This window comes from Carassius auratus, chromosome 32, assembly GCF_003368295.1.
Source record: "Carassius auratus strain Wakin chromosome 32, ASM336829v1, whole genome shotgun sequence".
Lineage (NCBI taxonomy): Eukaryota > Metazoa > Chordata > Actinopteri > Cypriniformes > Cyprinidae > Carassius > Carassius auratus.
Genome location: NC_039274.1, coordinates 25666316 through 25689127, shown reverse-complemented (window position 1 = coordinate 25689127; position 22812 = coordinate 25666316). Strand labels below are relative to the sequence as shown.

The following is a 22812-nucleotide window of genomic DNA, read 5'->3' as shown; positions in this document are numbered from 1 at the left end:
AATTTAATAAACAATTTCAACAATTGTTTAAAAAAGTTTACATTTCCATGATTTAAAAAGAGTTAGAACGAGTTGCATAAATGTTATAAAGAGCAAAAAAATGTCCCTCAGTGCTCTTAAGGGTCAAAGAAAGTTTATGATCGAATGCTCTGTTGATTAGAAACTGTGTTTAAAGGGTCAGTTCACCGAAAAATTTAAATTAGCTTGTGTTTGGGGTGTTGCAGTCGAACAGTCCAGAAGTCATCAAATTAAGTGCGCACATTCATATTAAATGTGCCTCACACAGTTCTGGGGGTCGGGGGTGGCTTTGAATAAAGGCCTTCTGTAGTGAATCCATATGTTTTTGCAAGAAAAAAATATACTTTTTTTCAAATACAATAAAGACTTTTCTCTCGCTTCCGTTATCTGTCATACATGGAAGCCACTCATAATAAACGTGCCTCACATTTAAAATTCCATTAAAATTTTTGTTAATGTTGAAATTACATTGTGCCTCAAAATACGGCAACTTTTTTCAAGATAATAAACACTCTGTTAAAAAACATTTGCAGGGTAAAGGGAGGGACATTTAGCTCTTATAAAATGTACATTTTACAATAACTGTGCATTCCAAACGTTTATTAATTGAGTTGAGAATGTCCTGTAACACAGAAGACATTTGACTCTGGGATGTGTTAAGAATTTCATGAAAAATTATTAAAGAATATTAACCTCAGCTGGACCAATATGTGTTTCTTGTAGTTTAAAAAGCCCTTCTTCAGATAAAATGTTAAAATGCATAATAAATTAATTATAAGCACCAATACATGCTGTAAACACTTGTTTATCTAGTTTTTACATCCACTGTTACAATATGTCCACCCTACTGTGAAAAACAGTAACAGGAGAGGCATTTTATGCTAAAGTCAGACAATTCTACTCACATGATGAGCAACAAGCTAGTGTGTAATGATCACTCAGAAAGACTGTCAACCTGTTCATTAACCTTGTTTTCAGAATTACAAAAGAATATCAGTTTCCACTATAAATAAGCATAACAGAGTAAACATGTTATGCTTTAGCACATCAGTGAATCATTCTAAAACACAGAAAAATGGGTTAATTAAGAAGTCATACTCTCTTTCTTGTAGATAGTTTGCAACCAGAAATTATTCTACATCCTGAGAATAATGTGATTATGGAAAATTCAAGGGGTGGGTTCAGAGGGGCTTTCTATCAGAGTAACGGGGGGACATTAAATTCAGGCACACAACATGTTTCGAAGACTTGAAGCATAACATTTTTTATAAATAACAAAAATATATTGTGATTAAGAATATTGTAAATAAGAATACACAACAATATTGAAAAAAAAAATTGGAAAACTGGAATTGTTTGTTTATTACTTACATTTGTGGCTGAAGTTATTCAAGCTTCCTTGGGGACATGGTAGTTTAGCCTACTTGCAGTACATGTGTAAGATATGAGCATTTAAAGAAACAAATATTGGCCCATTTTTACACAAAATATACCACCTCATGTGGACTCAAATGGCACTGAATGACCATTGTGCCATCGCATTCATGATAGTTCGTACTGTTGTATCAATGCTATTTGCATCAATATTTTTAATTTGGATTATAAATAAATCAATAAATAAATGAATACAAAAATAAAAATAAACAATTAATCAAGCAAGCAAGCATGTGTTTTGGAACTGTTGGCAGTTACAGGATCTCATGTGTCAGCTAGCGCAGCAATTGAAATCAACCGGAAGGCATTTCCTCTCAACTTTAATGTGAACACTCAGTCAACACAACAGTTTTTCATCCAAATTATGGATTGGAAGGAAAGTGCTTTAGCAGCCACAGACAAAAAGGACAGGTGGTGGGGAAAAAGAATTAAAGTTGTGGACAGTATTTTTATTTGTATCAATCCTGTTCATAAACATAAAAGAGAAAAAAGGAAAATGTCAGATGTACCTCTGAGGAAAAGCACTAAATGTTGTTGCTCAATGACAATAAAGTAGTATTCTATTCTATTCTATTCCATAATGTCTAGATTGGTTAAATTTTAATATACTACAAAAATTATGTTAACAACAACAATTTATTTGCATTAGAAATCAACTGAACTATTGCTTTGTGATCTGTGAATAAACACTTTGTTCTTGGCTAGTTTTCCCTGAAGATCTTTTTGAGGTTGTAAGCCTTTTGGAAAAACTCAGGGATACATAATTTAAGGCATCCGATTCTGTCTGCAGAGGAAAAATACAAAAAGAAGAAAAAACATCAAACTACATGACTGAAAAAACTGACATTTTATGAATTGGTATAAATGTACTGTAGCCTACAAAAACCACACATGTACATTAGAAATAGTTTAGGACAAAATGTTGAGGAAAAAAAGCTTTAATCTAGTTGCTACATTTTGACATTGATACAAATATACTTATTTTCCTCCAGTCAAAATTTATCATCACTGCGAGTTGTCAGCATTTATGGAATGTGCTATTATAAAACATCTGAATAGCTTTTTCAATTTACAGGGCAAAAAAACAAATAGATTACCTGATTCCTTTGATTTGTGGGTTGTTTTGAAGCTTCTTTGGATAATAATAAAAAATACTTTAATTACACTGATTTGAATTTCAAAAATAGCAATTTACTGTTTAATATTAGTACATTATAGAATTGTACCACAATAGTATGTTATTATATTTACCTTTTCTGTGATTCTTGTGAATTAGTCTCACCAGAAATATGTTCACAATAATGGAAATGATGCTTATTGCGAACAAGGTTAAAACAACTGGATTCCAAAAAGTCAAAGATGCTGAAATAGTAACAGTTTTCATGTACCACCATATATACAAAAAAATATGTTCTGGTATGTTCCGTAGTAAAATAAAATATATCTGTACCTTCAATAATTAATTTAGTTCCATTTCCAAAGTGTATCTTCCCACATGTGGCAACAGCGCAGTAATAAATCCCAGCATCAGATGATCTGAGTTCAGTCTGAGAGAGACTGTAGACACAGCTCTGGGTAGAAGAGCCTTTCTCTGATCTCTCCATACACTGATCACTCCTGTTATCACGAGTGTAAATGAGTCCTGGATGAGAATGTTCTGATGAATGTCTGAACCAGTAGATGCTGTATTCTCCTGCACAGATCTGACTGATGACCGAACACTGCAGAGTCACTGAATCTCCTGGATGAAGTCTGTCAGATACTGGCCGCTGGAGAACTGTGGCCCCACTGGCAGAATCTTTACCTTTAAAAGAAATCCATCAAGATGATGTTATTTTCTACTAATACAATTTTACTTAATTAATATGTGACATCAGTGAAAGTTCTCACAAAACAGCTCGTTTAAAAGAAGTCTCACCACTGTGTAGCAAAATCGTCCCTTCTCCAAACTCAATTGTGCTCATGAAGGTCACAGCACAATAGTAGTTTGTAAAATCATTTTCCTTCAGGTTAATGATGCTCATATTGAAAAAGTTAGTTCCAACTTCAAAAGAATACCGTTCGACCTTGTCAAAGCCATTTTGATATATAAAACCTCCTGAGAGATGATTTGAATATGCAATAAGAAGAGGTTTTTTGCCAACAGTCTGTTTAAACCATGAAACAGTGTGTATCATGTCAAATGAATAAGAGCATGGTAAAATCACACTGCTCCCAAGTTCAGCAACTACAAAAGGATACTGGTGAATGACACCCTTTATCTGACATGTGCCACCTAAAAATAAAAGTAATATGATAAGGAAATCTTATATGAAAATTAATGTTCAACAATCAAGATACTTGTCAAACTTACATGCAAACATGGAGAGAGAAACGAAAAACAATACTCTGAACTTCATTCTGCAGAACTTGGCAATTTAATCTAAAAGAGAAAAAAATAAACAGCTGTCTTGAGAATTTTTGGAATGATCAAGAACTTAAAATTATTCATTTAAATTGATGAAGCTCAGAGGAATTACTTACTTTCCAAGACAGATGATTTGCTAATATAATCCTCTAAAAATAAATTACGCTCACTGAAGTAAAAAACAAAAAAACAATTGCACAATAAAATTTTAATTTTTTCATTTCACAGTTTGAAATAAACTGGTTATGTGGTGGACGGTGTCCGTTGTGTTCAGATGCTTCCTCTTTTATACTCCACCATGTTCAAAGATCAAACACTGTGACACTTTGATTTTTGACTGGTTGTTTTAGAGAAAGGGGCAGAACTATATACTGCCATGAGTCATTTTCATGATTGTGTCTTTACACACACCCATATGAGGATGGCAGTAAGAATTGGCACAAGCAAAAAACAACAACAACAACAACAACAACAAAAGAAACACACTAAATCTGCAAACTATATATATGCAAACTGTCAAATGCAAACAATCAAACACATTTTTGATTAATGAGAAGAGCCAGGTATGGGCAGTATTTCAGATACATATGTTTAAAATAGGTATTTGAAGCACTTATCAATTTAAAAAAAAATAAATAAATAAATAATTAAATTTGCATTTGAAAACATTTAAGATTATTATTTTCTTTTTTTTTCAAAATACATAAAATACTGGGGTGTTGATTTAGTTTAGACACACCCCTTCCCCCAAACCCAACATTCATCACATGAGTGAGACTTTTCTGGAATAAGTTATGGTGAGGATGTACCTGTTGATTAAAGTTAAAGGACCACTATGGTCAATCATGAATGACAAGTACAGTTTGGATTACCGGTATGGTTTCGTTCGGGGCAACAACTCCCGCTGATAGTTTTGCTGATAGCACAAACTGATAGAAAATCTCAACACCTTAAGCAACAAGCATGTTGCCCTTAACCAATGACCAAAACAAATATGTTGCCGAACCCTGCATAACCTGTAGCAACAATCATGTTGCATTTTAAAGATGACCTAATAAATATGTTGCCAATACCTTAAAAGTTTAAGCAACTTATCTCAATAACACAAGATATACTTAAGAAAAAACATGTTTCCAATTCAGCTACAGCTTTAAAGGTGCCATCTGTCATGTCCGGCAAAAAAATCAAGTCATACTCCACATTCCATACCAGATGGGGGCAGTATGCCTAAATAAAGTGAATTGGTCTACTCCTCCTGACAGATACAAAGAATTATGCCATCAATTTCTTACCCTCATTTCGTTCCAGACCCGTAAGACTTCCATTCATCTTTGGAACACAAATTAAGATATTTTTAATGAAACCTGAGAGTTTTCTGACCGTGTATAGACAACAAATCAAACGGGCACGTTCGAGGTCCAGAAAGGTTGTGCGACATCGTGTGTGTAATTAATGAACAAATTTTTGTTTTTGGGCAAACTATCACTTTAACTAGCCTACATTTAGCACTTTGTGTGTGCTTGTGTATGTGTTTTGCCACTTATACAGTTAGAAAATAAAAGCCCAATAATAAACTCACAGTTGACCAACACAAAACACTCAAAAAATCTAGGAGTGAAAGATGCATACATTACCTGTCCACATATAGTGTGTATATTGTGTTAGTGTCCTGGCTATAAAACTCCAGAGAGAAACACAAAACTGTGTGGGGTTTGCTCCTAAAAAATATTAAAATTATGTTTTGATTGTGCGCCGGTTCCCGCCTCCTTCTTCCGGATGAGTATGGAGTGTTAATATTGTTACAGCCCACTGTAATGATATAACCTTTGTAATCATCGGCAAGATGGAGGCGGGAACCGGTGCACAATCAAAACATAATTTTAATATTCAAAATAAATACAAAACAGCGCACCAGCCCCTCGCGGACGACTGGTGCGCGCAAATAAAAAGCAAACATAAAATAATGTCCCAGGCCTGGTCCTCTCTCTTCCTTCACGGTCGTCGCTCCAGTTTTATATCCTTCCATCTCCTACGTGGGACTCAATACCGGCGGTGGGGCGCAGGTGCAGCTCATCTTCAATCACTACACCTGGCCTCACTCCTCGTTCCCACGCCTCTCGGCCCCGCCCCACTCGCCACAGGGACGTTTTGTGAAATGCCATAAAATCAAGAATATGTTGTTTGCTCATTCTCCTTAACCTTTATTTAATTAACAAAAGTAAACAGTTCTCAATGACCAACTAATGTATTTGTATAAACAAATTTAGATTTTGATGGCTGTGAAACACTCCAAAAAAAGTTGTCAAAACACTTTGTCACATCAACTTTCCTTTGCATTACAATGTTAAATTGTTTGGGAATTGAGGATACTAATTGTACAAATTTAGCAAGCAAGCTTTTTTGTTCAATCTCACTTGATTTCAGGTGAAAATCAGAGAAACAGTCATCAATGAAATGCTGAAAATACAGCAAAAATTTGTGATTAAACTGGTGTGGTGTCTTAGTAAAGATGAATTTTAACAACTGGTACATAACAGCATTTTTTTTAGCTGTTTGAACTCTCATTCTGTCAACACGTATTCATCACACAGGATCAATTGGTGATCAAGTGATGCAATGCTGAATTTCTCCAAATCTGTACAGATGACATACATCTTGTATGTAGATGTAAATATTGAGCAATTTTTCACTTCTTGGTGAACTATTGCTTTAATCAGAATTTAGCGGAACAGGAAAGTCTGGATATTAATAATACAGATTTGATTTATAAATTCTTGATTCATTTATATTTATTTCAAATCGAGTAATTTCAGTTAATGTTTAATATCAAATTTGCTTACATATAAAATAAATTGCCTCTAATAAATAATACAAGCAATGTTACACACCAGAATTTATTTATTTATTTATCCATGGATTAAAAATAGGCTCAAAGGAGTAATTTGTTCATGAACCGAACTATACAGATCCTACTGAAAGTTTGCTTTTCCGAGTGGATATCATTCAGTGGGTCTTCTATCTCTAGATCAAAGCAAAGAATCCAAAGACACAAAAATCTTCTCCTTTACTCTTTATACCATCGCAATTAAGATTCTACATTGACAAGGGAATAACAAAATGGCTCACCCAAAATTACAAATTAGTATTAGTACAAATTAGTAGTATTATTATACTGTTTTAATCATATACAACAACTACATATCCTTTAAAATCACAAATGTATTGCATAGTTTGATGACTTTAAGGAAAGGCCCTTGACTGAAGGTTTATAATGAAAAAGGTGTCAGTTCAAAATATTTACGTTAAACAAAAGTTATACAATTATATTAAAAACAGTACAACAGCATTATATTATATTAACAGTTTACAGATACAGATAATACCCAGTTCAGTGGAGAAATAAATCAACAATTTCTCAGCATTAACAATTTTCTCATTGCTTTGTAATCTGTGAATAAAACGTTTCTTCTTGGTTGGTTATCTTTGAAGATCTTTTTGAGCTGGTAGGCTTTTTGGAAAAACTCAGGGCTACATAATTTAAGCCATCTGTTTCCGCAATCTGCAGAGGAAAAATATAATAACTATCAAACTATGTAACTGGAAAAAACAATCATTTTGTGGATTGCCATCCATATATAGAAAACACACATGAAACAGGAAAAATAAATAAATACCTACAAACAATCAGGTTATCTTAGCCTCAGGGCTCTGAACCGGTTCAAAGAACGAAATGGCTAATGTTGCCAATGGCTACTGGCTAATGTTACCAGATCTCTCTTTTTTGCATTTCTTTTTGAGTAAAGAAAGCAATGTACTTTTATTATTATTATTAGGCAAATTATAGGCAAAGAAAATTATTAAAAAAAATAGCATTATTAACCGGTATTTCTTCCAACGGTAATAATATCAGAGGAACGCAGGAACAGAAACGTCAAAATATCGATTCTGTTCTGAGTGAACCGAATGATTTTTTTTTTTTTTTCGGTTTCAAGCCCTGCTTAGCCTACCCACTCTTTTCCCTTGAGCATTAAATTAAAGCCTCAACTCTTTATCAGTAGTGTGATGCATGTTGCTTTTAATAAAAATAATCTGCACTACAAATTGCCATTTTGAGTAAAGATGTAGGCCTATCACTTTAAACTTTGACCACTTTATTTATCATACACGCCACTATTCAAAAGTTTGGGGTCATTAAGATTTCATTTATCAAGAATTCATCAAGAAGCAATAAATTGATCAAAATGACAATAAATAATTTTACATTGTTATAAATACATTTCTTAAACTTAAATGATTTCTGAAGGATCTTATGACACTGAAGACTGGAGAGAATTATATGCTGAAAGTTCAGTTTTGCCATCACAGTATTTTTATTTATTTTTTTAAACATAAACATTTAAACATCTTTAAAAACATTACAATTCCTCCTGACTTCAAACTTTTGAACTGTAGTGTAGGGAAGATTGTTTGTTGATTGATATAAAGACAAAAATGTGTATAAAATAGTTTTGCAGACCTCTAAAATCATTTAATAAAAAAAAAAAAAAAACATCTGAATTTTTTTTTTTTGCATTCTCTATAACTTAAAGGGGGAAAAAATGGATTACCTGATTCCTTTGATTTCTAGGTTGTTTTGGAGCTTCTTTGGATAATAATAAAATATACTTTGTTAATTTCAATCATATACATTTCATAAATAGCAATTTACTGTTGAATATTAGTACTTTATTTAATTTTGCCATATACTTATTTTAATATATTTACCTTTATTTTGATTCTTGTGAATCAGTCTCATCAGAAATATGTTCACAATAATGGATATCATACTGATTGTGAACAGGGTTAAAACAACTGGATTCAAAAAGGTCAAAGCTGAAGACGCTGAAATGATTAAATAGATTTAAGAGTTCCTGTAGCAACATAATTATAAAGAAATATTCTATTAACTGGCTGACTGAATATAGTGTGATACTATAATATAAATATATATGTACCTTCAATAATCAACTTAGTTCCATTTCCAAAGTGTATCTTCCCACACGTGGCAACAGCACAGTAATAAATCCCAGCATCAGATGATCTAAGTTCAGTCTGAGAGAGACTGTAGACACAGCTCTGGGTAGAAGAGCCATTCTCTGATCTCTCCATACACTGATCACTCCTGTTATCACGAGTGTAAATGAGTCCTGGATGAGATTGTTCTGATGAATGTCTGAACCAGTAGACGCTGTATTCTCCTGCACAGATCTGACTGATGACCGAACACTGCAGAGTCACTGAATCTCCTGGATGAAGTCTGTCAGATACTGGCCGCTGGAGAACTGTGGTACTTCTTATTCCATCACTCTCTGAAAGAAACGTAACATTCAATTTAACTATAAATACATTAAAACAACACATATATGTGAAGTCAGATTGTGGGTGAAGCTCAGTATATTTTCATAAACTCACCTTTATGTAGAAGAATCGACCCTTCTCCAAATTTAACGATGTTTAAAAATCTCACAGCACAATAGTAGGTTGCAAAATCATATTCTTCCAAGTGTATGATGGTCAAATTAAAAGATCCATTTCCAGTTCTGATACGATATTTATTTGAATTGTTGAAGCCATTTTGATATTTAACACTTCCAGAGCCGTGTTCTGAATATGCTACGAGAAGTGGTTTCTTGCCAAAAGAATGTTTATACCACGAAACAGAGTTTATAAAGTCATCTGAGTGAGAGCAGGGTAAAATCACATTGCTTCCAAATTCAGCAACTAGCAACGGATGTTGATGAATAAAATCATCACTTTCACATGTAACATCTAAAAGCAAAAAGTGGAAATGGTAACAAATGGTAACATGGTTACAAACATAAATATGAAATCAAATGGGCAATTTAAATACAATTTTAAACTTACTTGCAAATGTGAGGAGAAAAAGGGTAGACAAAACTCTAAACTTCATTTTGCAGCACCTGTATTAATCTAAAAGAGAAATAAGCACACATGAATAGAGAAGTCTGGTACATACAAGTGTGTTTAAATGGACAAAATCAATAACATTTAGATCACTAACAATTTAACATATATGCATTTGCAAGACGCTTTTATCCAAAGCAACTTACAGTGCATTCAGATTATACATTTTTATTTTATTACTATTTATGTTTCTCTGGGAAATGAACCCACAACCTTTTGCGCTGCTCTACCACTGAGCCACAGGAACATTTAAACATACTGACTGTGTTAACATCCAATTCTAAGAACTTTACTGAGAAAAAAGAATTGATTGGCAACATTTTGTTAATAAAATAATACAATACAGTTGGCTAAGAAAAAAAAAGTTTTACTATTATTAATTTGGTAAAGTTATTGAATTTTTAAAGGAATTACTCACAATCGTACGAGAAAGATGTTAATATGATATTACAGTCCTTTAATAACGATTGAAGTAAAACAGATCCAGTATATTCAGCTTAGGTTGCCATCATGGAATAAAATAAAAACATGTATTTAAAAGAACTAAAGGGCCCTGTTATGAGGATGAAAGTGTCAATTGGGTATCATGTCTTATTTCAGCCTGTTTCCTCTTTATATATAGGGCAGTGTTCAAAGATCAAACAGTGACACTTTGAAATTTGATTGGTTGTTTCTGAAAAAGGGGCAGAGTGAAATTTCCTTTAGAGGTGTGGATATTCACAAGCAGAGCTGGTGACCAAACACAATCTATTATCAACAACAGAATAATTTCATTTACAATAACATTTTTCTGTAGCTTACAGACATTGAACAAAAGTGAAAATCTAATGACAAAACAAAACAAAAAAAGCCAACTTAAAGTAACTGTGAGTGTTTTAACTTGATATCAGTTTTTAAATTCATATCACTGACTTCAAGACTTCTAATATGGAGAATGGCTTCTGTTTCTTTCCCACACTCCCCTCATACATCTGTTCTGTATAGGCTGAGCATGCACTGTGCGATTACAGTAACGTCTTGTTACCAACTCGCACTGTTTAAGTAAATCAAATGCAATGTCAAGCCAAAGCTCAGGAATTCTGTGTGGTCCATTCATCGAGCTGCAATTGATTAAGCGAAATAAACTTGTGGGACCCTCCCGAACCTGGAACTGTGTAGCCTCCATCACTTCTATCTGTAGCACACACCATGTCACCATGGTTTAAAGGGATAGTTCACTCTCAAATTAAATTTTGGTATGTTTTAGCTTATCTCAAGGACATCCTCTGGCTTAGTCTGCGCAAGCGAGGAAAGCACCGGAAGCCATCTCTCATGCGTGAACATCACTCATTGTTTACACTTACTGCCTATGGTTTATACAGATTTCGGAAGTTTTATCTTTCACTGTGAAGATCTAAACATATTTAGACGTACAGGAAATTGCAATGGAAGACGATTTCAATATATCCATAGACAATGTTGAATTTTTTTCACAACCATATTTATTTGAACCAGAATACACAGACCAAGTACTCAGGAGCGATCCCCTACGTCTTCAAGCCTCAGAGACAGAGATCTCTTCAAAATTGGTGGTGTTTTAGTAGCAAGTGTTGTGAAATGCCAACAGAAGTGGAGCATATGTTGTCAAGAATGGAACAACTACAAGACGACGACGAGGACATTGACAGTATCGCATCACACACCTACCTGCCTGACTGAAGATCCTTAGTTTTCTCCGCTGTTGAGACCCAGCGTTTTGCACGTTGTGTTTAGTTTGCCACGTACAAATTGGAGGCGACGTCCAATGCCAGAGGGACCCAATGGCACACTGTCAATAGAGTGAGTAATGTGTTGTATTTTTATTATAAACGCAACGATTATAGGGTGCATTATAAAAAAATTAATTAATTACAATTACTGCTTTATATTTCAGACAGTGCAGATTGGTGGCGTATCATGTGGTAAACAATGTGTGATGTGTGTGTGCGAGAGATCAAATCCGGGGCTTTCCGCGCTTGCACAGACTAAAGCCAGAGCGTGTACTTACGATGGGGAATTGTTTAATTTTACTCCTCTGTGCATGCTCTTTGAGGTGGTGACCATAGACATCCATTATGTGAGTCACAGTCAAGAACGGTTGGACCTAAAAATATCAAAATGGGAAATACTGAGGAAACAAAGAAACCTACATCTTGGATATCCTTGAGGTAAGCTAAAACATATCAATATTTAATTTTGAGAGTGAACTATCCCTTTAATCTGCTTTGAGTGTGATGGCCCACGATGCGGCCACACATCAGTGAGTGGTAACATATATGCACATACACACACAAGCAGGCAAGCATTATCTAAATATTTTCTTTCAATCGTTTGATTAATTTATTTTATGAATTTTGTATATTTTTCATATATTTAGTAATAAGACAGACTCGGTTTGCTTTTCTTTCATAACACTTTATTTAATATCAGTACATCTTAACTAGTTGGAGTGCACAAAATTTTGTTCGCTGCACTGTATATTATTTTTAATATCGGTTTCTTTTGAGTTTAAGTTACCATGGTGTGGGCTGTGAGGAGAATAGCGGAAATTCCTGAGCTTCTGTGAAGGGGTCAGTTCAGTTTGTTTGTCATGGCTTTAATTATTTGAGTTCAGTTTTGTTCTGTTGACCTCTTTTATTAGGCCTACATTTGTTTATTTTGATTTCCTTTGTGCATTATGATTTTTCTCTAATTTGGCCAATGCTAAAAACTAGCTGACATTTTTTTCAATGCCCTATTGTTTTTGACTGCTGGTTCCCTGACAGTGAGGGAAAAAATACAGAGCTTAGGGCAGTAGGTCCGTTGTTCTGCTTCAACTGTGCTATACTTTCACAAGGGACATCAAAAATTTCAGACATATCAGAAATTCATTCGACCATCTGACTGCCAGTCAGGAGAGGCTATTCACCTCTTGTTACCCCCTGTATACTGCACGTCAAAAGACGCATGACAAACCTGAAAACCAAACTCAAAAGAGTCGCACAATCAGAATTTGGCTCAAAATCTGACAGAAATTGCTGAGTGTATATCTGGCTTTACGGGAGTAAGTTTGATGAGCAAGTACAAAATCCTGTGAAAAAGGCAAATTGGTTAATGGCAGCAACATGCAGGCGTACAATGAACCACTTTTTATTCATGACAATTACGATAGGGATATATGTATGACAATAAATTCCACTCCCTTAACTGTAGGAGTTTCTAAAACCACAAACAAACACAAAACTACATACAGTTGCTTTAATGACCATTTTTACAGTATGGAGATGAAATGCTCTGAGATTAATGCAGTGTTAAAGTGACATAGAAAATTTGTCAATACATTGTGGTGGTGAATGTGGTTGTGTTCACTTGTCATTACAGGATGTTTTGGGGGGCCCTCCAGCGAGCCTAAAAACAAGTCACCTCTCAACACACATTAAGTATAACAGTTTAGATGATTGTAGTGATGTCATAACTGTATGGAGGTAGAACATGTTGATTTTATTGTTAAGCTGTGAGAAAGTATCTATATCGAACTGTCAATGGAACGTCTCACTTACGTATGGTAACCCTCATTCCCTGAAGGAGGGAACAGAGACGCCATGTCGGTGACCGACGCAAAATTGGATATCGATAGACCAAACTACTTAGAGTGTAAACTAAACGAGCCAATGCACATTGGCATGCAATTATTGCGTCCAGATGCCGCTGATCACTGTGTGATTATAAGAAGGCAGCAGGTGCAATCCATAACAGGTTTTCGCTGAGGAGCCGAGCCAGAGACCCGGCAGCTCAGTGGCGGTACAGCAACCATGGTGACGGGACGTGGCATCTCCGTTCCCTCCATCAGGGAACGAGGGTTACCATAAGTAACCAAGACATTCCCTTTCAGTCGGTCACTCTCGACGCCATGTTGGTGACTGATGCAAAATGGGAACTACCAAAGCGCCATGGGTGCTGCCCCTTCCAGTGCCCTGTGCCAGCCGCCTGTACCCCTATTAGGTGTAGGCCGGGGCTCGGAACAATAGTTCCACCCACCATTGTCAAAGCACTGCCTCACTGGGTGAGACTGGATAACACTGGGAAAACATAGCCATTCCGCTTGGAACAGTCATGCTGCGGAAGCCCCATCCCTCCCGTAGGAGGTCTCAGGGGCAAATACACATATAGCATCCATTTAGGAGTGTTTGGAGAATTTCGAGGTGATTAAAACTCTCTTGGGAAGGAAGAAGTCTGCCGGGGAAACATGGGCTCCAAGGCTTTAGCGTGGACTATACACATACGAGTACCATTTAGGTCTCAATATGGAACACAGCCTTCCATGGTTCTCACGGATTCATCATAAAGGCCTGGCGCTGGACATTCCACCACGTCCAGCTGCCTAGGGTGGTGGAGGATCTCAACAGGGTCTACAGTACGGACACTCTGGGGCAGTTTAAGCAAGCAGACAATAATCGGGGCCTCTCAGTGCCAATACCCATTTGACGTGAGAACACAGGAGGAAACCGGCTCTACATGAAGGCTATAGAACCTAGCGAACGTGTTAGGGCTTGCCCAGCCCGCAGCTCTACAAATATCTGTCAGCAAGGCGCCAAGAGCCAGCGCCCAGGAGGATGAAACACTTCTAGTTGAGTGAGCTTGCAACCTGAACGAACAAGGCACACCCTGAGCCTGATAAGCCAGGGCTATGGCATCCACAATCTATCCGAGTGTCTACAGGCCCGGGAAGGATCTACCGTGGGCATTCCGTGGGTTCCTCCACTGGATCAGAGGTGCTGGGTAGTGCGGCCTAAAGTGTGGAATCAACTTGACACAGGAATGACCGCCGCTGAAGCGCCGTCTCGCCAACACACAAAGCTTCCGAGAGCGTGCCAAACCCGCAGTTCACCACAGACACAGTTGAGGTAAGCAGAACGATACTGTCGCTCAGCTCTGAGGCGAAAAGCTGGTATGCATTGCACCTGCTGCCTTCTTATACTCACGCAGTGATCAGCGGCAGCTACATCCAATAATTGCATGCCAATGTGCATTGGCTTGTTTAGTTTACACTCAAATTAGATTGGTCTATCGAAGCGATACCCATTTTGGGTCAGTCACCGACAAGGCATCAAGATTGACCGGATGAAAGGGAACTTACATTTTAAATATTTACCCAGAAATAGTAAAATATAAATAAATAAAGACATATTTTTAAACATTTTATTTGTATTTATTTTTTAGGGGGAGGGTGTAATGAACTCAAAAAATTATTTAATTGGTTTCAAAAAAATTTTTGTAGCTCATTTGCAGTAACAATATGTCAGAAAAAAGATGTATACTGTTGGGGGCGCTGTGTGAAGAAAGACATGTAGGTAAAAAGGTTAGAGAATAAGGGCAGCATAGACATTGTTCTTGTTAAAGCTTGCAACTCAAATCTGTTGCAGAAAGCACAAAGGAAAAAACAACCGAGCAAATAAATCTACAGAAAAGCAAATTATGTTGTCGTTATTGTCCAAGGGAGCAACACATATAATATGTATTAATAATAAAATTAGTCAATTAATAATCAAGACATAGGCCATTTATTTGCCTTTCAGTAAAGATAAGCTCCAGGGTTACTTTTTTCTGTAAATCAGCTTTGCTATTACTATTTCCAACAAAGTGTGTCTAAGCAAATAAACATAATCATATAAAAAGTAACATTATCCTTATTTCTATGTGATTCATCTTAAACTCCGAATTTATTTGTTTTTCTCCTTTATTTAGAGCCTTTCAAGTACTTGACTTGGTGCACACTTTGTAAATAGATTTATATCTGTCTTTAAAGGAGATTTTTTAGCATAAGAGAAAACCTGAGCACAATGCATTATGTTATTGAGATCTCTACTAAAACTTTAAAGGAGACAAATGTGAGAGTGTTGTGACAAATGTGACAAGCTTGAGAAGCATTCTCAATCTCAATCTTAACCTAAGATAAATATTTTAGATGTTAAAGAGATCTCACTTTGATTTTTCTTTTTTTGGGGGAAGTTTCCATTTGATGTTGAAGTAACCTCTGTCTACCAGAAATATTTGGGATGTTAAAGAGATCTCTTTTTATTTTATTTTGTCTCCCCTCTGGATATCTATAATGTCATTTATCAATACCATTTCAGTAAAAACACAATACATGGACTGTCATATTTGAAGTTGTTTTGTTGTAGACCATGTTTAATTGCACAATAAAGGGTGGGACATTCGCTTTCTGTGCTAGCAGGCTAAAGTTAGCATTTTCCAAGAACTCCTACTGCACCTTTAAATACTGTTTAAATTACATAATTTTAGTATTTAATATATCATATTCAATTCAATTCAATTCAAGTTTATTTTTATAGCTTTTTTAACAATACAAAATCGTTACAAAGCAACTTTACAGAAAATTACGTTTCTATAATATTTAGTAGTAGCTTATAAGTGGTGACTGTCAGTTTGTGCGCATATGACAAGCTTTTTCAGAAGAAAAAAATAATACAAGACGTAGTCTATGGAAGCATATGGGTAGCAATATTCAATTTGGAATGTAATATGCAAAATGACGATGCAATATGTAAAATGGCAATGCATTTCTGTATTTACATTTGCATTTTCCAATACATTTGTGCAAGGTATGGTGCAAAATTAAAAAGAAAATTAAATTACATAATTTTCATTTGCCATTTCACACACTAGTTTTAATATGTAAAATGAACACTAATTTAACGGTTTATACGTTGCAAAATTAAATGAAAATGTATTACAGAAGGGATTAGATATGTATAACATGTTCAAGCAAAAACTGTGGCAAAATTATCATTCAAATGCTATTTTTCTTAATTGCATTAACACTCACAGTCAGGACACTTACGATTGCATTTTCATTAAATTTCCCGCAATGAAATGAGCAAAATTCAATGTGCACATTGAAAATGCATTCTGAGCCGATCACGTGTCCGCCCCCTCCCGCCATGTCAATCACTGCGTGAAAAAGGCGGGGCTTGCAGAAGGTCAAGAGACTCGAGACTCAAGAAGACGATTCAAGTGAGAGAACATGGACAGGACAGATGGTCCGTGTACATTTTGATCATTTCGGTTTATGGCTTCAATATTTGCACTTGTGGACAGAGCTGAAACGCTGCTTTCATCTGATTGGTTGAATCCCTCCACCTTCAGCTCTGCCTTTTCATTCTTTCAAACAGAATAAGAGTCAGTGCGAGTGAAGCATTGTAATGTCTGAAACCACCGCTCATGTTAATTAGCATAATATTTGAATCAGATGTAGCTGGGCACATAATTCGTGCTGCTGAGACCTGCAAATTATTTCTAGGTTGTAGTATTGTATGAATATTGTCCCACTGATAAATACAGTGCAAATAGTTCTGTCTCTTTGGATAAGTATTGGAAAACGTAAATGTAAATACAGAAATGCATTGCCATTTTACATATTGCATCGTTATTTTGCATATTACATTCCAAATTGAATATTGCAAACCCATATGCTTCCATAGTAGTCTGCCAGACGATGAATACTATTAACAGCAATTATTATTAATGGTGCAGTCACACTTCTCCTAAAATAAAATTGAAGACATCTTAAGAAAAATCTGATTATCTCATTGAGACATATAAAAGGATCAGCCCTTAGTATCCTGAGCAGAGTAACCTGTCAAGAGTCATAGCCTTGTGGGCAGCACATATGTGAAAGCACAAGTGCATCTCAGACAGCTAAAGTCCCAGCTAAAGGTGCTTTCCTGCTCCTGTTTCCTTCTCACCGGTCCAGTAGTTTCATAACTCTTTTCCTATTGTCCTGACAATTAAAGGTAAAAAACCCAAAATAATCAAGAAAAAAAGAGAGCGCAAACTGTAAAACATTTTTATAATGGGGTCTTGAAAGAAATTACAGCAAAACAATAAAGAGATCTCCCATATTTCACACAGTCCATTCTCATTTTGGACTAATTTCTTTCAGATTTGTATCATGTATCAGTTATGTTTACTTTATTTATCTTAAGGATTTTTAGGAGAAATATCTGAGACACCGTTAATACTAAAATGAGAAATACATGAGAATCACAACTAGAATGAAAGAGTAAACTCTGAGCAATTAAATATTCCTATTATGGAGTCTTGACAGAGATTGCAGAAAGACAGTAAAGAGATATTATTTTATTCTACCACATTCTTGGTTTTTATATCCAAAAATTAAATACTTAAAAAGCAAGAGAACAATAACAGAACTTAACCAGTCAAACAGCATTTTCATGATTATTTAACAGATGCTGTTATCCAACGCAACATTAAAATGTGAACTTGTACACATATTATGAATATTACAGTCATTAGAAAAAAATCATGTTCGCCAACATAATCATCAGTCCTCAACAAATATGCGGTAATAATGTTTTCAGCCATCATTACTGTCAGCTAGTGCTTGATGGAATGGGTATAAAGGACTCGTGTCTCTTCTGGGTTTAAAGTATCAGTATCCACGATCTGCCAAGAGAAAAATTGGAAATAAAAACATAATTTGGAATTCTGATACAAATCTGCTATATAATCTACTATACAATGTCACAGTTTTGTACATATAATGTGTTTATTTTAATCACGTTCTGTATTTAAACTATGAGAAAAGAAAGTAATTACCTGCTTCCATTGTTTTCTGGGATGATTCAAGGTATCTGGATTAATGCAAATCAAAATTTATGGTTAAAATATGATGATGATATATGTGGCTCTTATAAAAACATGAAGCTAGTTGTTGTACAGTAAACGTACAGACAAAGAAGCACAACAATACCTCTAATGTGGATCTTTTGAATCACTATCAGCAGAATTGTAATCACAATCATGGTCATGATGTTCAGTGTTGCCAGAATTACAGTAATTGGGTTCCATGTGAACTGTAAATCTGAAATAGTCACATAGATGTGAGATTTAATGTGCTACAATAAATACATAAAATACATCACTTTCAACTTATGACCAAAATCATTGTGGTACTAAAATAATTTCTAGCAAATCAAATGTTACCTTCAATGATCAACTTAGTTCCATTTCCAAAGTGTATCTTCCCACATGTGGCAACAGCGCAGTAATAAATCCCAGCATCAGATGATCTGAGTTCAGTCTGAGAGAGACTGTAGACACAGCTCTGGGTAGAAAAGCCATTCTCTGATCTCTCCATACACTGATCACTCCTGTTATCACTGGTGTAAATGAGTCCTGGATGAGAATGTTCTGATGAATGTCTGAACCAGTAGACGCTGTATTCTCCTGCACAGATCTGACTGATGACCGAACACTGCAGAGTCACTGAATCTCCTGGATGAAGTCTGTCAGATACTGGCCGCTGGAGAACTGTGGTGCTTCTTATTCCATCACTCTCTGAAAGAAACGTAACATTCAATTTAACTGTAAATACATTAAAACAACACATATATGTAAAGTCAGATTGTGGGTGAAGCTCAGTATATTGTCATAAACTCACCTTTATGTAGAAGAATTGTCCCTTCTCCAAATTTAACGATGTTTAAAAATCTCACAGCACAATAGTAGGTTGCAAAATCATATTCTTCCAAGTGTATGATGGTCAAATTAAAAGAGCCATTTCCAGTTCTGATACGATATTTATTTGTATTTTTGAAGCCATTTTGATATTTAACACTTCCAGAGCCGTGTTCTGAATATGCTACGAGAAGTGGTTTCTTGCCAAAAGAATGTTTATACCACGAAACAGAGTTTATAAAGTCATCTGAGTGAGAGCAGGGTAAAATCACATTGCTTCCAAATTCAGCAACTAGCAACGGATGTTGATGAATAAAATCATCACTTTCACATGTAACATCTAAAAGCAAAAAGTGGAAATGGCAACAAATGGTAACATGGTAACAAACATAAATGTGAAATAAAATGGGCAATTAAAATACAGTTTTAAACTTACTTGCAAATGTGAGAAGAAAAAGGGTAGACAAAACTCTAAACTTCATTTTGCAGCACCTGTACTTAATCTAAAAGAGAAATAAGCACACATGAATAGAGAAGTCTGGTACATACAAGTGTGTTTAAGTGGACAAAATTAATAACCTTTAGATCACTAACAATTTAAACATACTGACTCTGTTAATATTCAAATCAATTCAGATAAGAGAGCTCAATCATTTTATTTTGTTAATAAAAGTACTCTCACACACACACACACACACACACACACACATATATATATATATATATATATATATATATATATATATATATATATATACATACATACACACACACACACACACACACACACACACATATATATATATATATATATATATATATATATATATATATATATATATATATACACACATACATACATACATACAGGTACACATAGTTTTGCTATCCTTAATATGGTAAAGATCTTAAATGTTTAAAGGGATTACTTACAACCTTAATAAAAAGATGTGAATTTTATATTACAGTCATCTAATAACGATTGAGGTAAAACAGATCCAGTATGTTCCGCTTAGATTCCGCTTAGATCACGCAGTACAATTAAAATATGTATTTAAAAGATATTAAAGTCCCTGGTTATTTGGCTGAAAGTGTATGTCTTATTTCAGGCTGCTTCCTCTTTATATATACCGCAGTGTTTAAAGATCAAACACTGACACTTTGAAATTTGACTGGTTGTTTTAGAAAAAAGGGCGGAACTAAATTCCCTTAATAAAATCTCATTACAGACTAGTATGGCGAAGACATGAGAAACACAATTGCAAATAATGTCAGCTGCCAATTAGATCTACTGTACTTAGTGTGTTCAGTGTGACTTATTTTAGCTTAATTTCATTTTGAATGGTTTCATTTTGCAATTTTTGTTAAATTTATCCCCAATAAAAGTATCAACAATAGTCTGTTGAAGGAGACACATCCACATATTCCTTAAAGCTGACCTGTTATTTGGAGAACAATTCAAGGATTCGATACAAAATTAAACTTTTGGGCTTCAATTCAGAGATACTATTTTACTTTATTATCCAAACACAATAGTCTCTCAAAACACACTTCAAGTAACATAGGAATGGAGCGAGGCTGGTGGAGTTAATGAGAATGTGTGACACCTGCCCCACTCACTGGTCTCGAGTTTTGGAAGGATAAAAGGAGGAGTGTCAACAGTGCTGGACGGGAGAGGATTTTTTTTTTTTTTTTTCAGGCCTGGATTTTATTTTGTGTTATGTTTCTGTTCGTGCACGACAGTCATTCACAAGGGGCTATCGCGCTGTTTTGTGTTTATTTTATTATTAAAGTTTTATTTAAATGTTCACTGGTTCCCACCTCCTTCTTCTCGTGACTACGAACGTTACAATGTTACAGCCAAGAATCTTAAAATGAGCATATCATCTGAGTAGTACAAGTGCATGGCCTATCACAGTGTGAACTGGCTCATGTAATTCCTAGGAAATGATGATACATAAAATTAACAATAAAATGCTAATTTAACAACTACAACATAGTCACAAAAATTCAGTCCTAGTTTTGTAAAGACAAACCAAAACTAACATTAACAATTAGCTAATGTACGGAAAGAGAGAGAGAGAGAGAGAGAAATGTCCTCACGTTCCAAAAACAATCATTTACATTTAGCAGATGCATTTATCCAAAATGACTTACAGTGCATTCAGGCTATGATTAGCTTTTTACCGGAGTGCTCCATAGGACTTGCACCCACAACCTTTCATACTGGTAAAGCAACGCTCTGCCACTGAGCCACAGGAACCACAAAATTTGGCCCAACATCAAAACTCTCTGTGTTCTCTCTGTGCAAGCAAATCCATCTGTTTGTCAGGGCAAACACGTAAAATGTTTATTAAAGGTCCTCGCTTTTTGAAGCTCTGATTGTGTTTACAGTGTGCAATATAACAAGTGTTCACATGTTTCGAGTGTAAAAAAAACAGTATTTTTCACACAATTCACCTATCTGTATTCCTCTGTTTTCACTGTCATAAAAACGGGCTGATGACTTCTTTGTTCTATGAAGTCCCTCCTTCAGAAATACGTAACGAGTTCTGATTGGGCCAGCGGTTCCTGTGTTGTGATTCGACAGCAGATTAGAGCATGCTGCCCTCCTGGTTACACGATTGGACTCGTTTTGAGAAGCAAGTGGGCAGGAGCATGTGCTGGAGATGTACTTATAATCACAGGAGCGTTTTTACTGACGAGATGCGCATGAAAATCGCATTCGTTTTTTTGCACAGCCTTAACATCTAGTTAACAAAGCTAAACAGCGTTGCCCTTTGTGTAATACGTTACAAGAAACTGTTAAACGCACCAACTTAAATAATAAAATACACTTACCGGTTGTGGTCCATAAACAACGCCTTCTCTGAACTGAGAGGGAACTGCTCCATCTTTCAAGAATAATCTTTGTGCGAATCCGGCATTAAACTGATTGAGATTGAGGAGATTGAGGCAGCGCTAGTGTGTTTGCTAGTTTCAGTCTGGCCCTGTTCGCATTTTCCCGTCCAGCGCCACGTTGTTTAATTTGCTGGTCTAAAAAAAGAGGCGTGTTCAGGCGCATTGCTGGCACATGGGAAGTCGTGGCCTAATGGTTAGAGAGTCGGACTCCCAATCGAAAGGTTGTGAGTTCGAGTCCTGGGCCAGCAGGAATTGTGTGTGGGGGGAGTGCATGTACAGTTCTCTCTCCACCTTCAATACCACGACTTAGGTGCCCTTGAGCAAGGCATCGAACCCCCAACTGCTCCCTGGGCGCCGCAGCATAAATGGCTGCCCACTGCTCTGGGTGTGTGTTCACAGTGACTACGTTTACAAGCTGTTAAAATTCGGGTTATGGTCGGTCACTATTTGGGTTTCTAAAACATTCGGGATAACCCGTTTACATGCGTGAGCAGAGAGAGTTACTCCCGTATACATGGAATGTGTAATCAGTCGCCAATATCCCGATGTAAACAGCGACGCACGGTTAGCGTCTGGACGTAAGACGTCAT

General features: G+C 35.7%; 3 protein-coding genes and 1 long non-coding RNA gene across 5 annotated transcripts; all 4 read right to left on the bottom strand.

The window, feature by feature from the left end:
- Positions 1-2113: 2113 nt before the first annotated feature.
- LOC113052414 (immunoglobulin kappa light chain-like) lies at positions 2114-3855 on the bottom strand. The gene is made up of 6 exons (XM_026216857.1): positions 3806-3855; positions 3371-3727; positions 2903-3256; positions 2704-2814; positions 2550-2584; positions 2114-2236 (listed from the first exon to the last, which is right to left on the bottom strand). The coding sequence occupies exons 1-6, from the start codon at positions 3849-3851 to the stop codon at positions 2114-2116; spliced, it is 1026 nt and encodes a 341-aa protein (XP_026072642.1). The 5' UTR covers positions 3852-3855.
- A 2900-nt stretch (positions 3856-6755) lies between these two features.
- Positions 6756-9823, bottom strand: LOC113051933 (immunoglobulin kappa light chain). Of its 2 annotated transcripts, XM_026216123.1 has the most exons (6): positions 9764-9823; positions 9311-9667; positions 8854-9207; positions 8624-8740; positions 8467-8501; positions 6756-7418 (listed from the first exon to the last, which is right to left on the bottom strand). In XM_026216123.1, the coding sequence occupies exons 1-6, from the start codon at positions 9807-9809 to the stop codon at positions 7293-7295; spliced, it is 1035 nt and encodes a 344-aa protein (XP_026071908.1). In that variant the 5' UTR covers positions 9810-9823; the 3' UTR covers positions 6756-7292. The 2 variants fall into 2 exon arrangements, with proteins under 2 accessions (XP_026071908.1, XP_026071909.1); XM_026216124.1 differs by lacking the exons at positions 8467-8501; positions 8624-8740.
- Positions 9824-18180: 8357 nt separating this feature from the next.
- LOC113052520 (uncharacterized) lies at positions 18181-18698 on the bottom strand. The gene is made up of 3 exons (XR_003277055.1): positions 18615-18698; positions 18461-18495; positions 18181-18307 (listed from the first exon to the last, which is right to left on the bottom strand). It is a non-coding gene; the product is annotated as an uncharacterized LOC113052520 (long non-coding RNA).
- A 53-nt stretch (positions 18699-18751) lies between these two features.
- LOC113052412 (immunoglobulin kappa light chain-like) lies at positions 18752-22812 on the bottom strand. Its single transcript, XM_026216856.1, has 5 exons — positions 22786-22812; positions 19758-19824; positions 19305-19661; positions 18848-19201; positions 18752-18759 (listed from the first exon to the last, which is right to left on the bottom strand). Exons 1-5 carry the CDS (start codon positions 22810-22812, stop codon positions 18752-18754), a joined length of 813 nt encoding a protein of 270 aa, XP_026072641.1.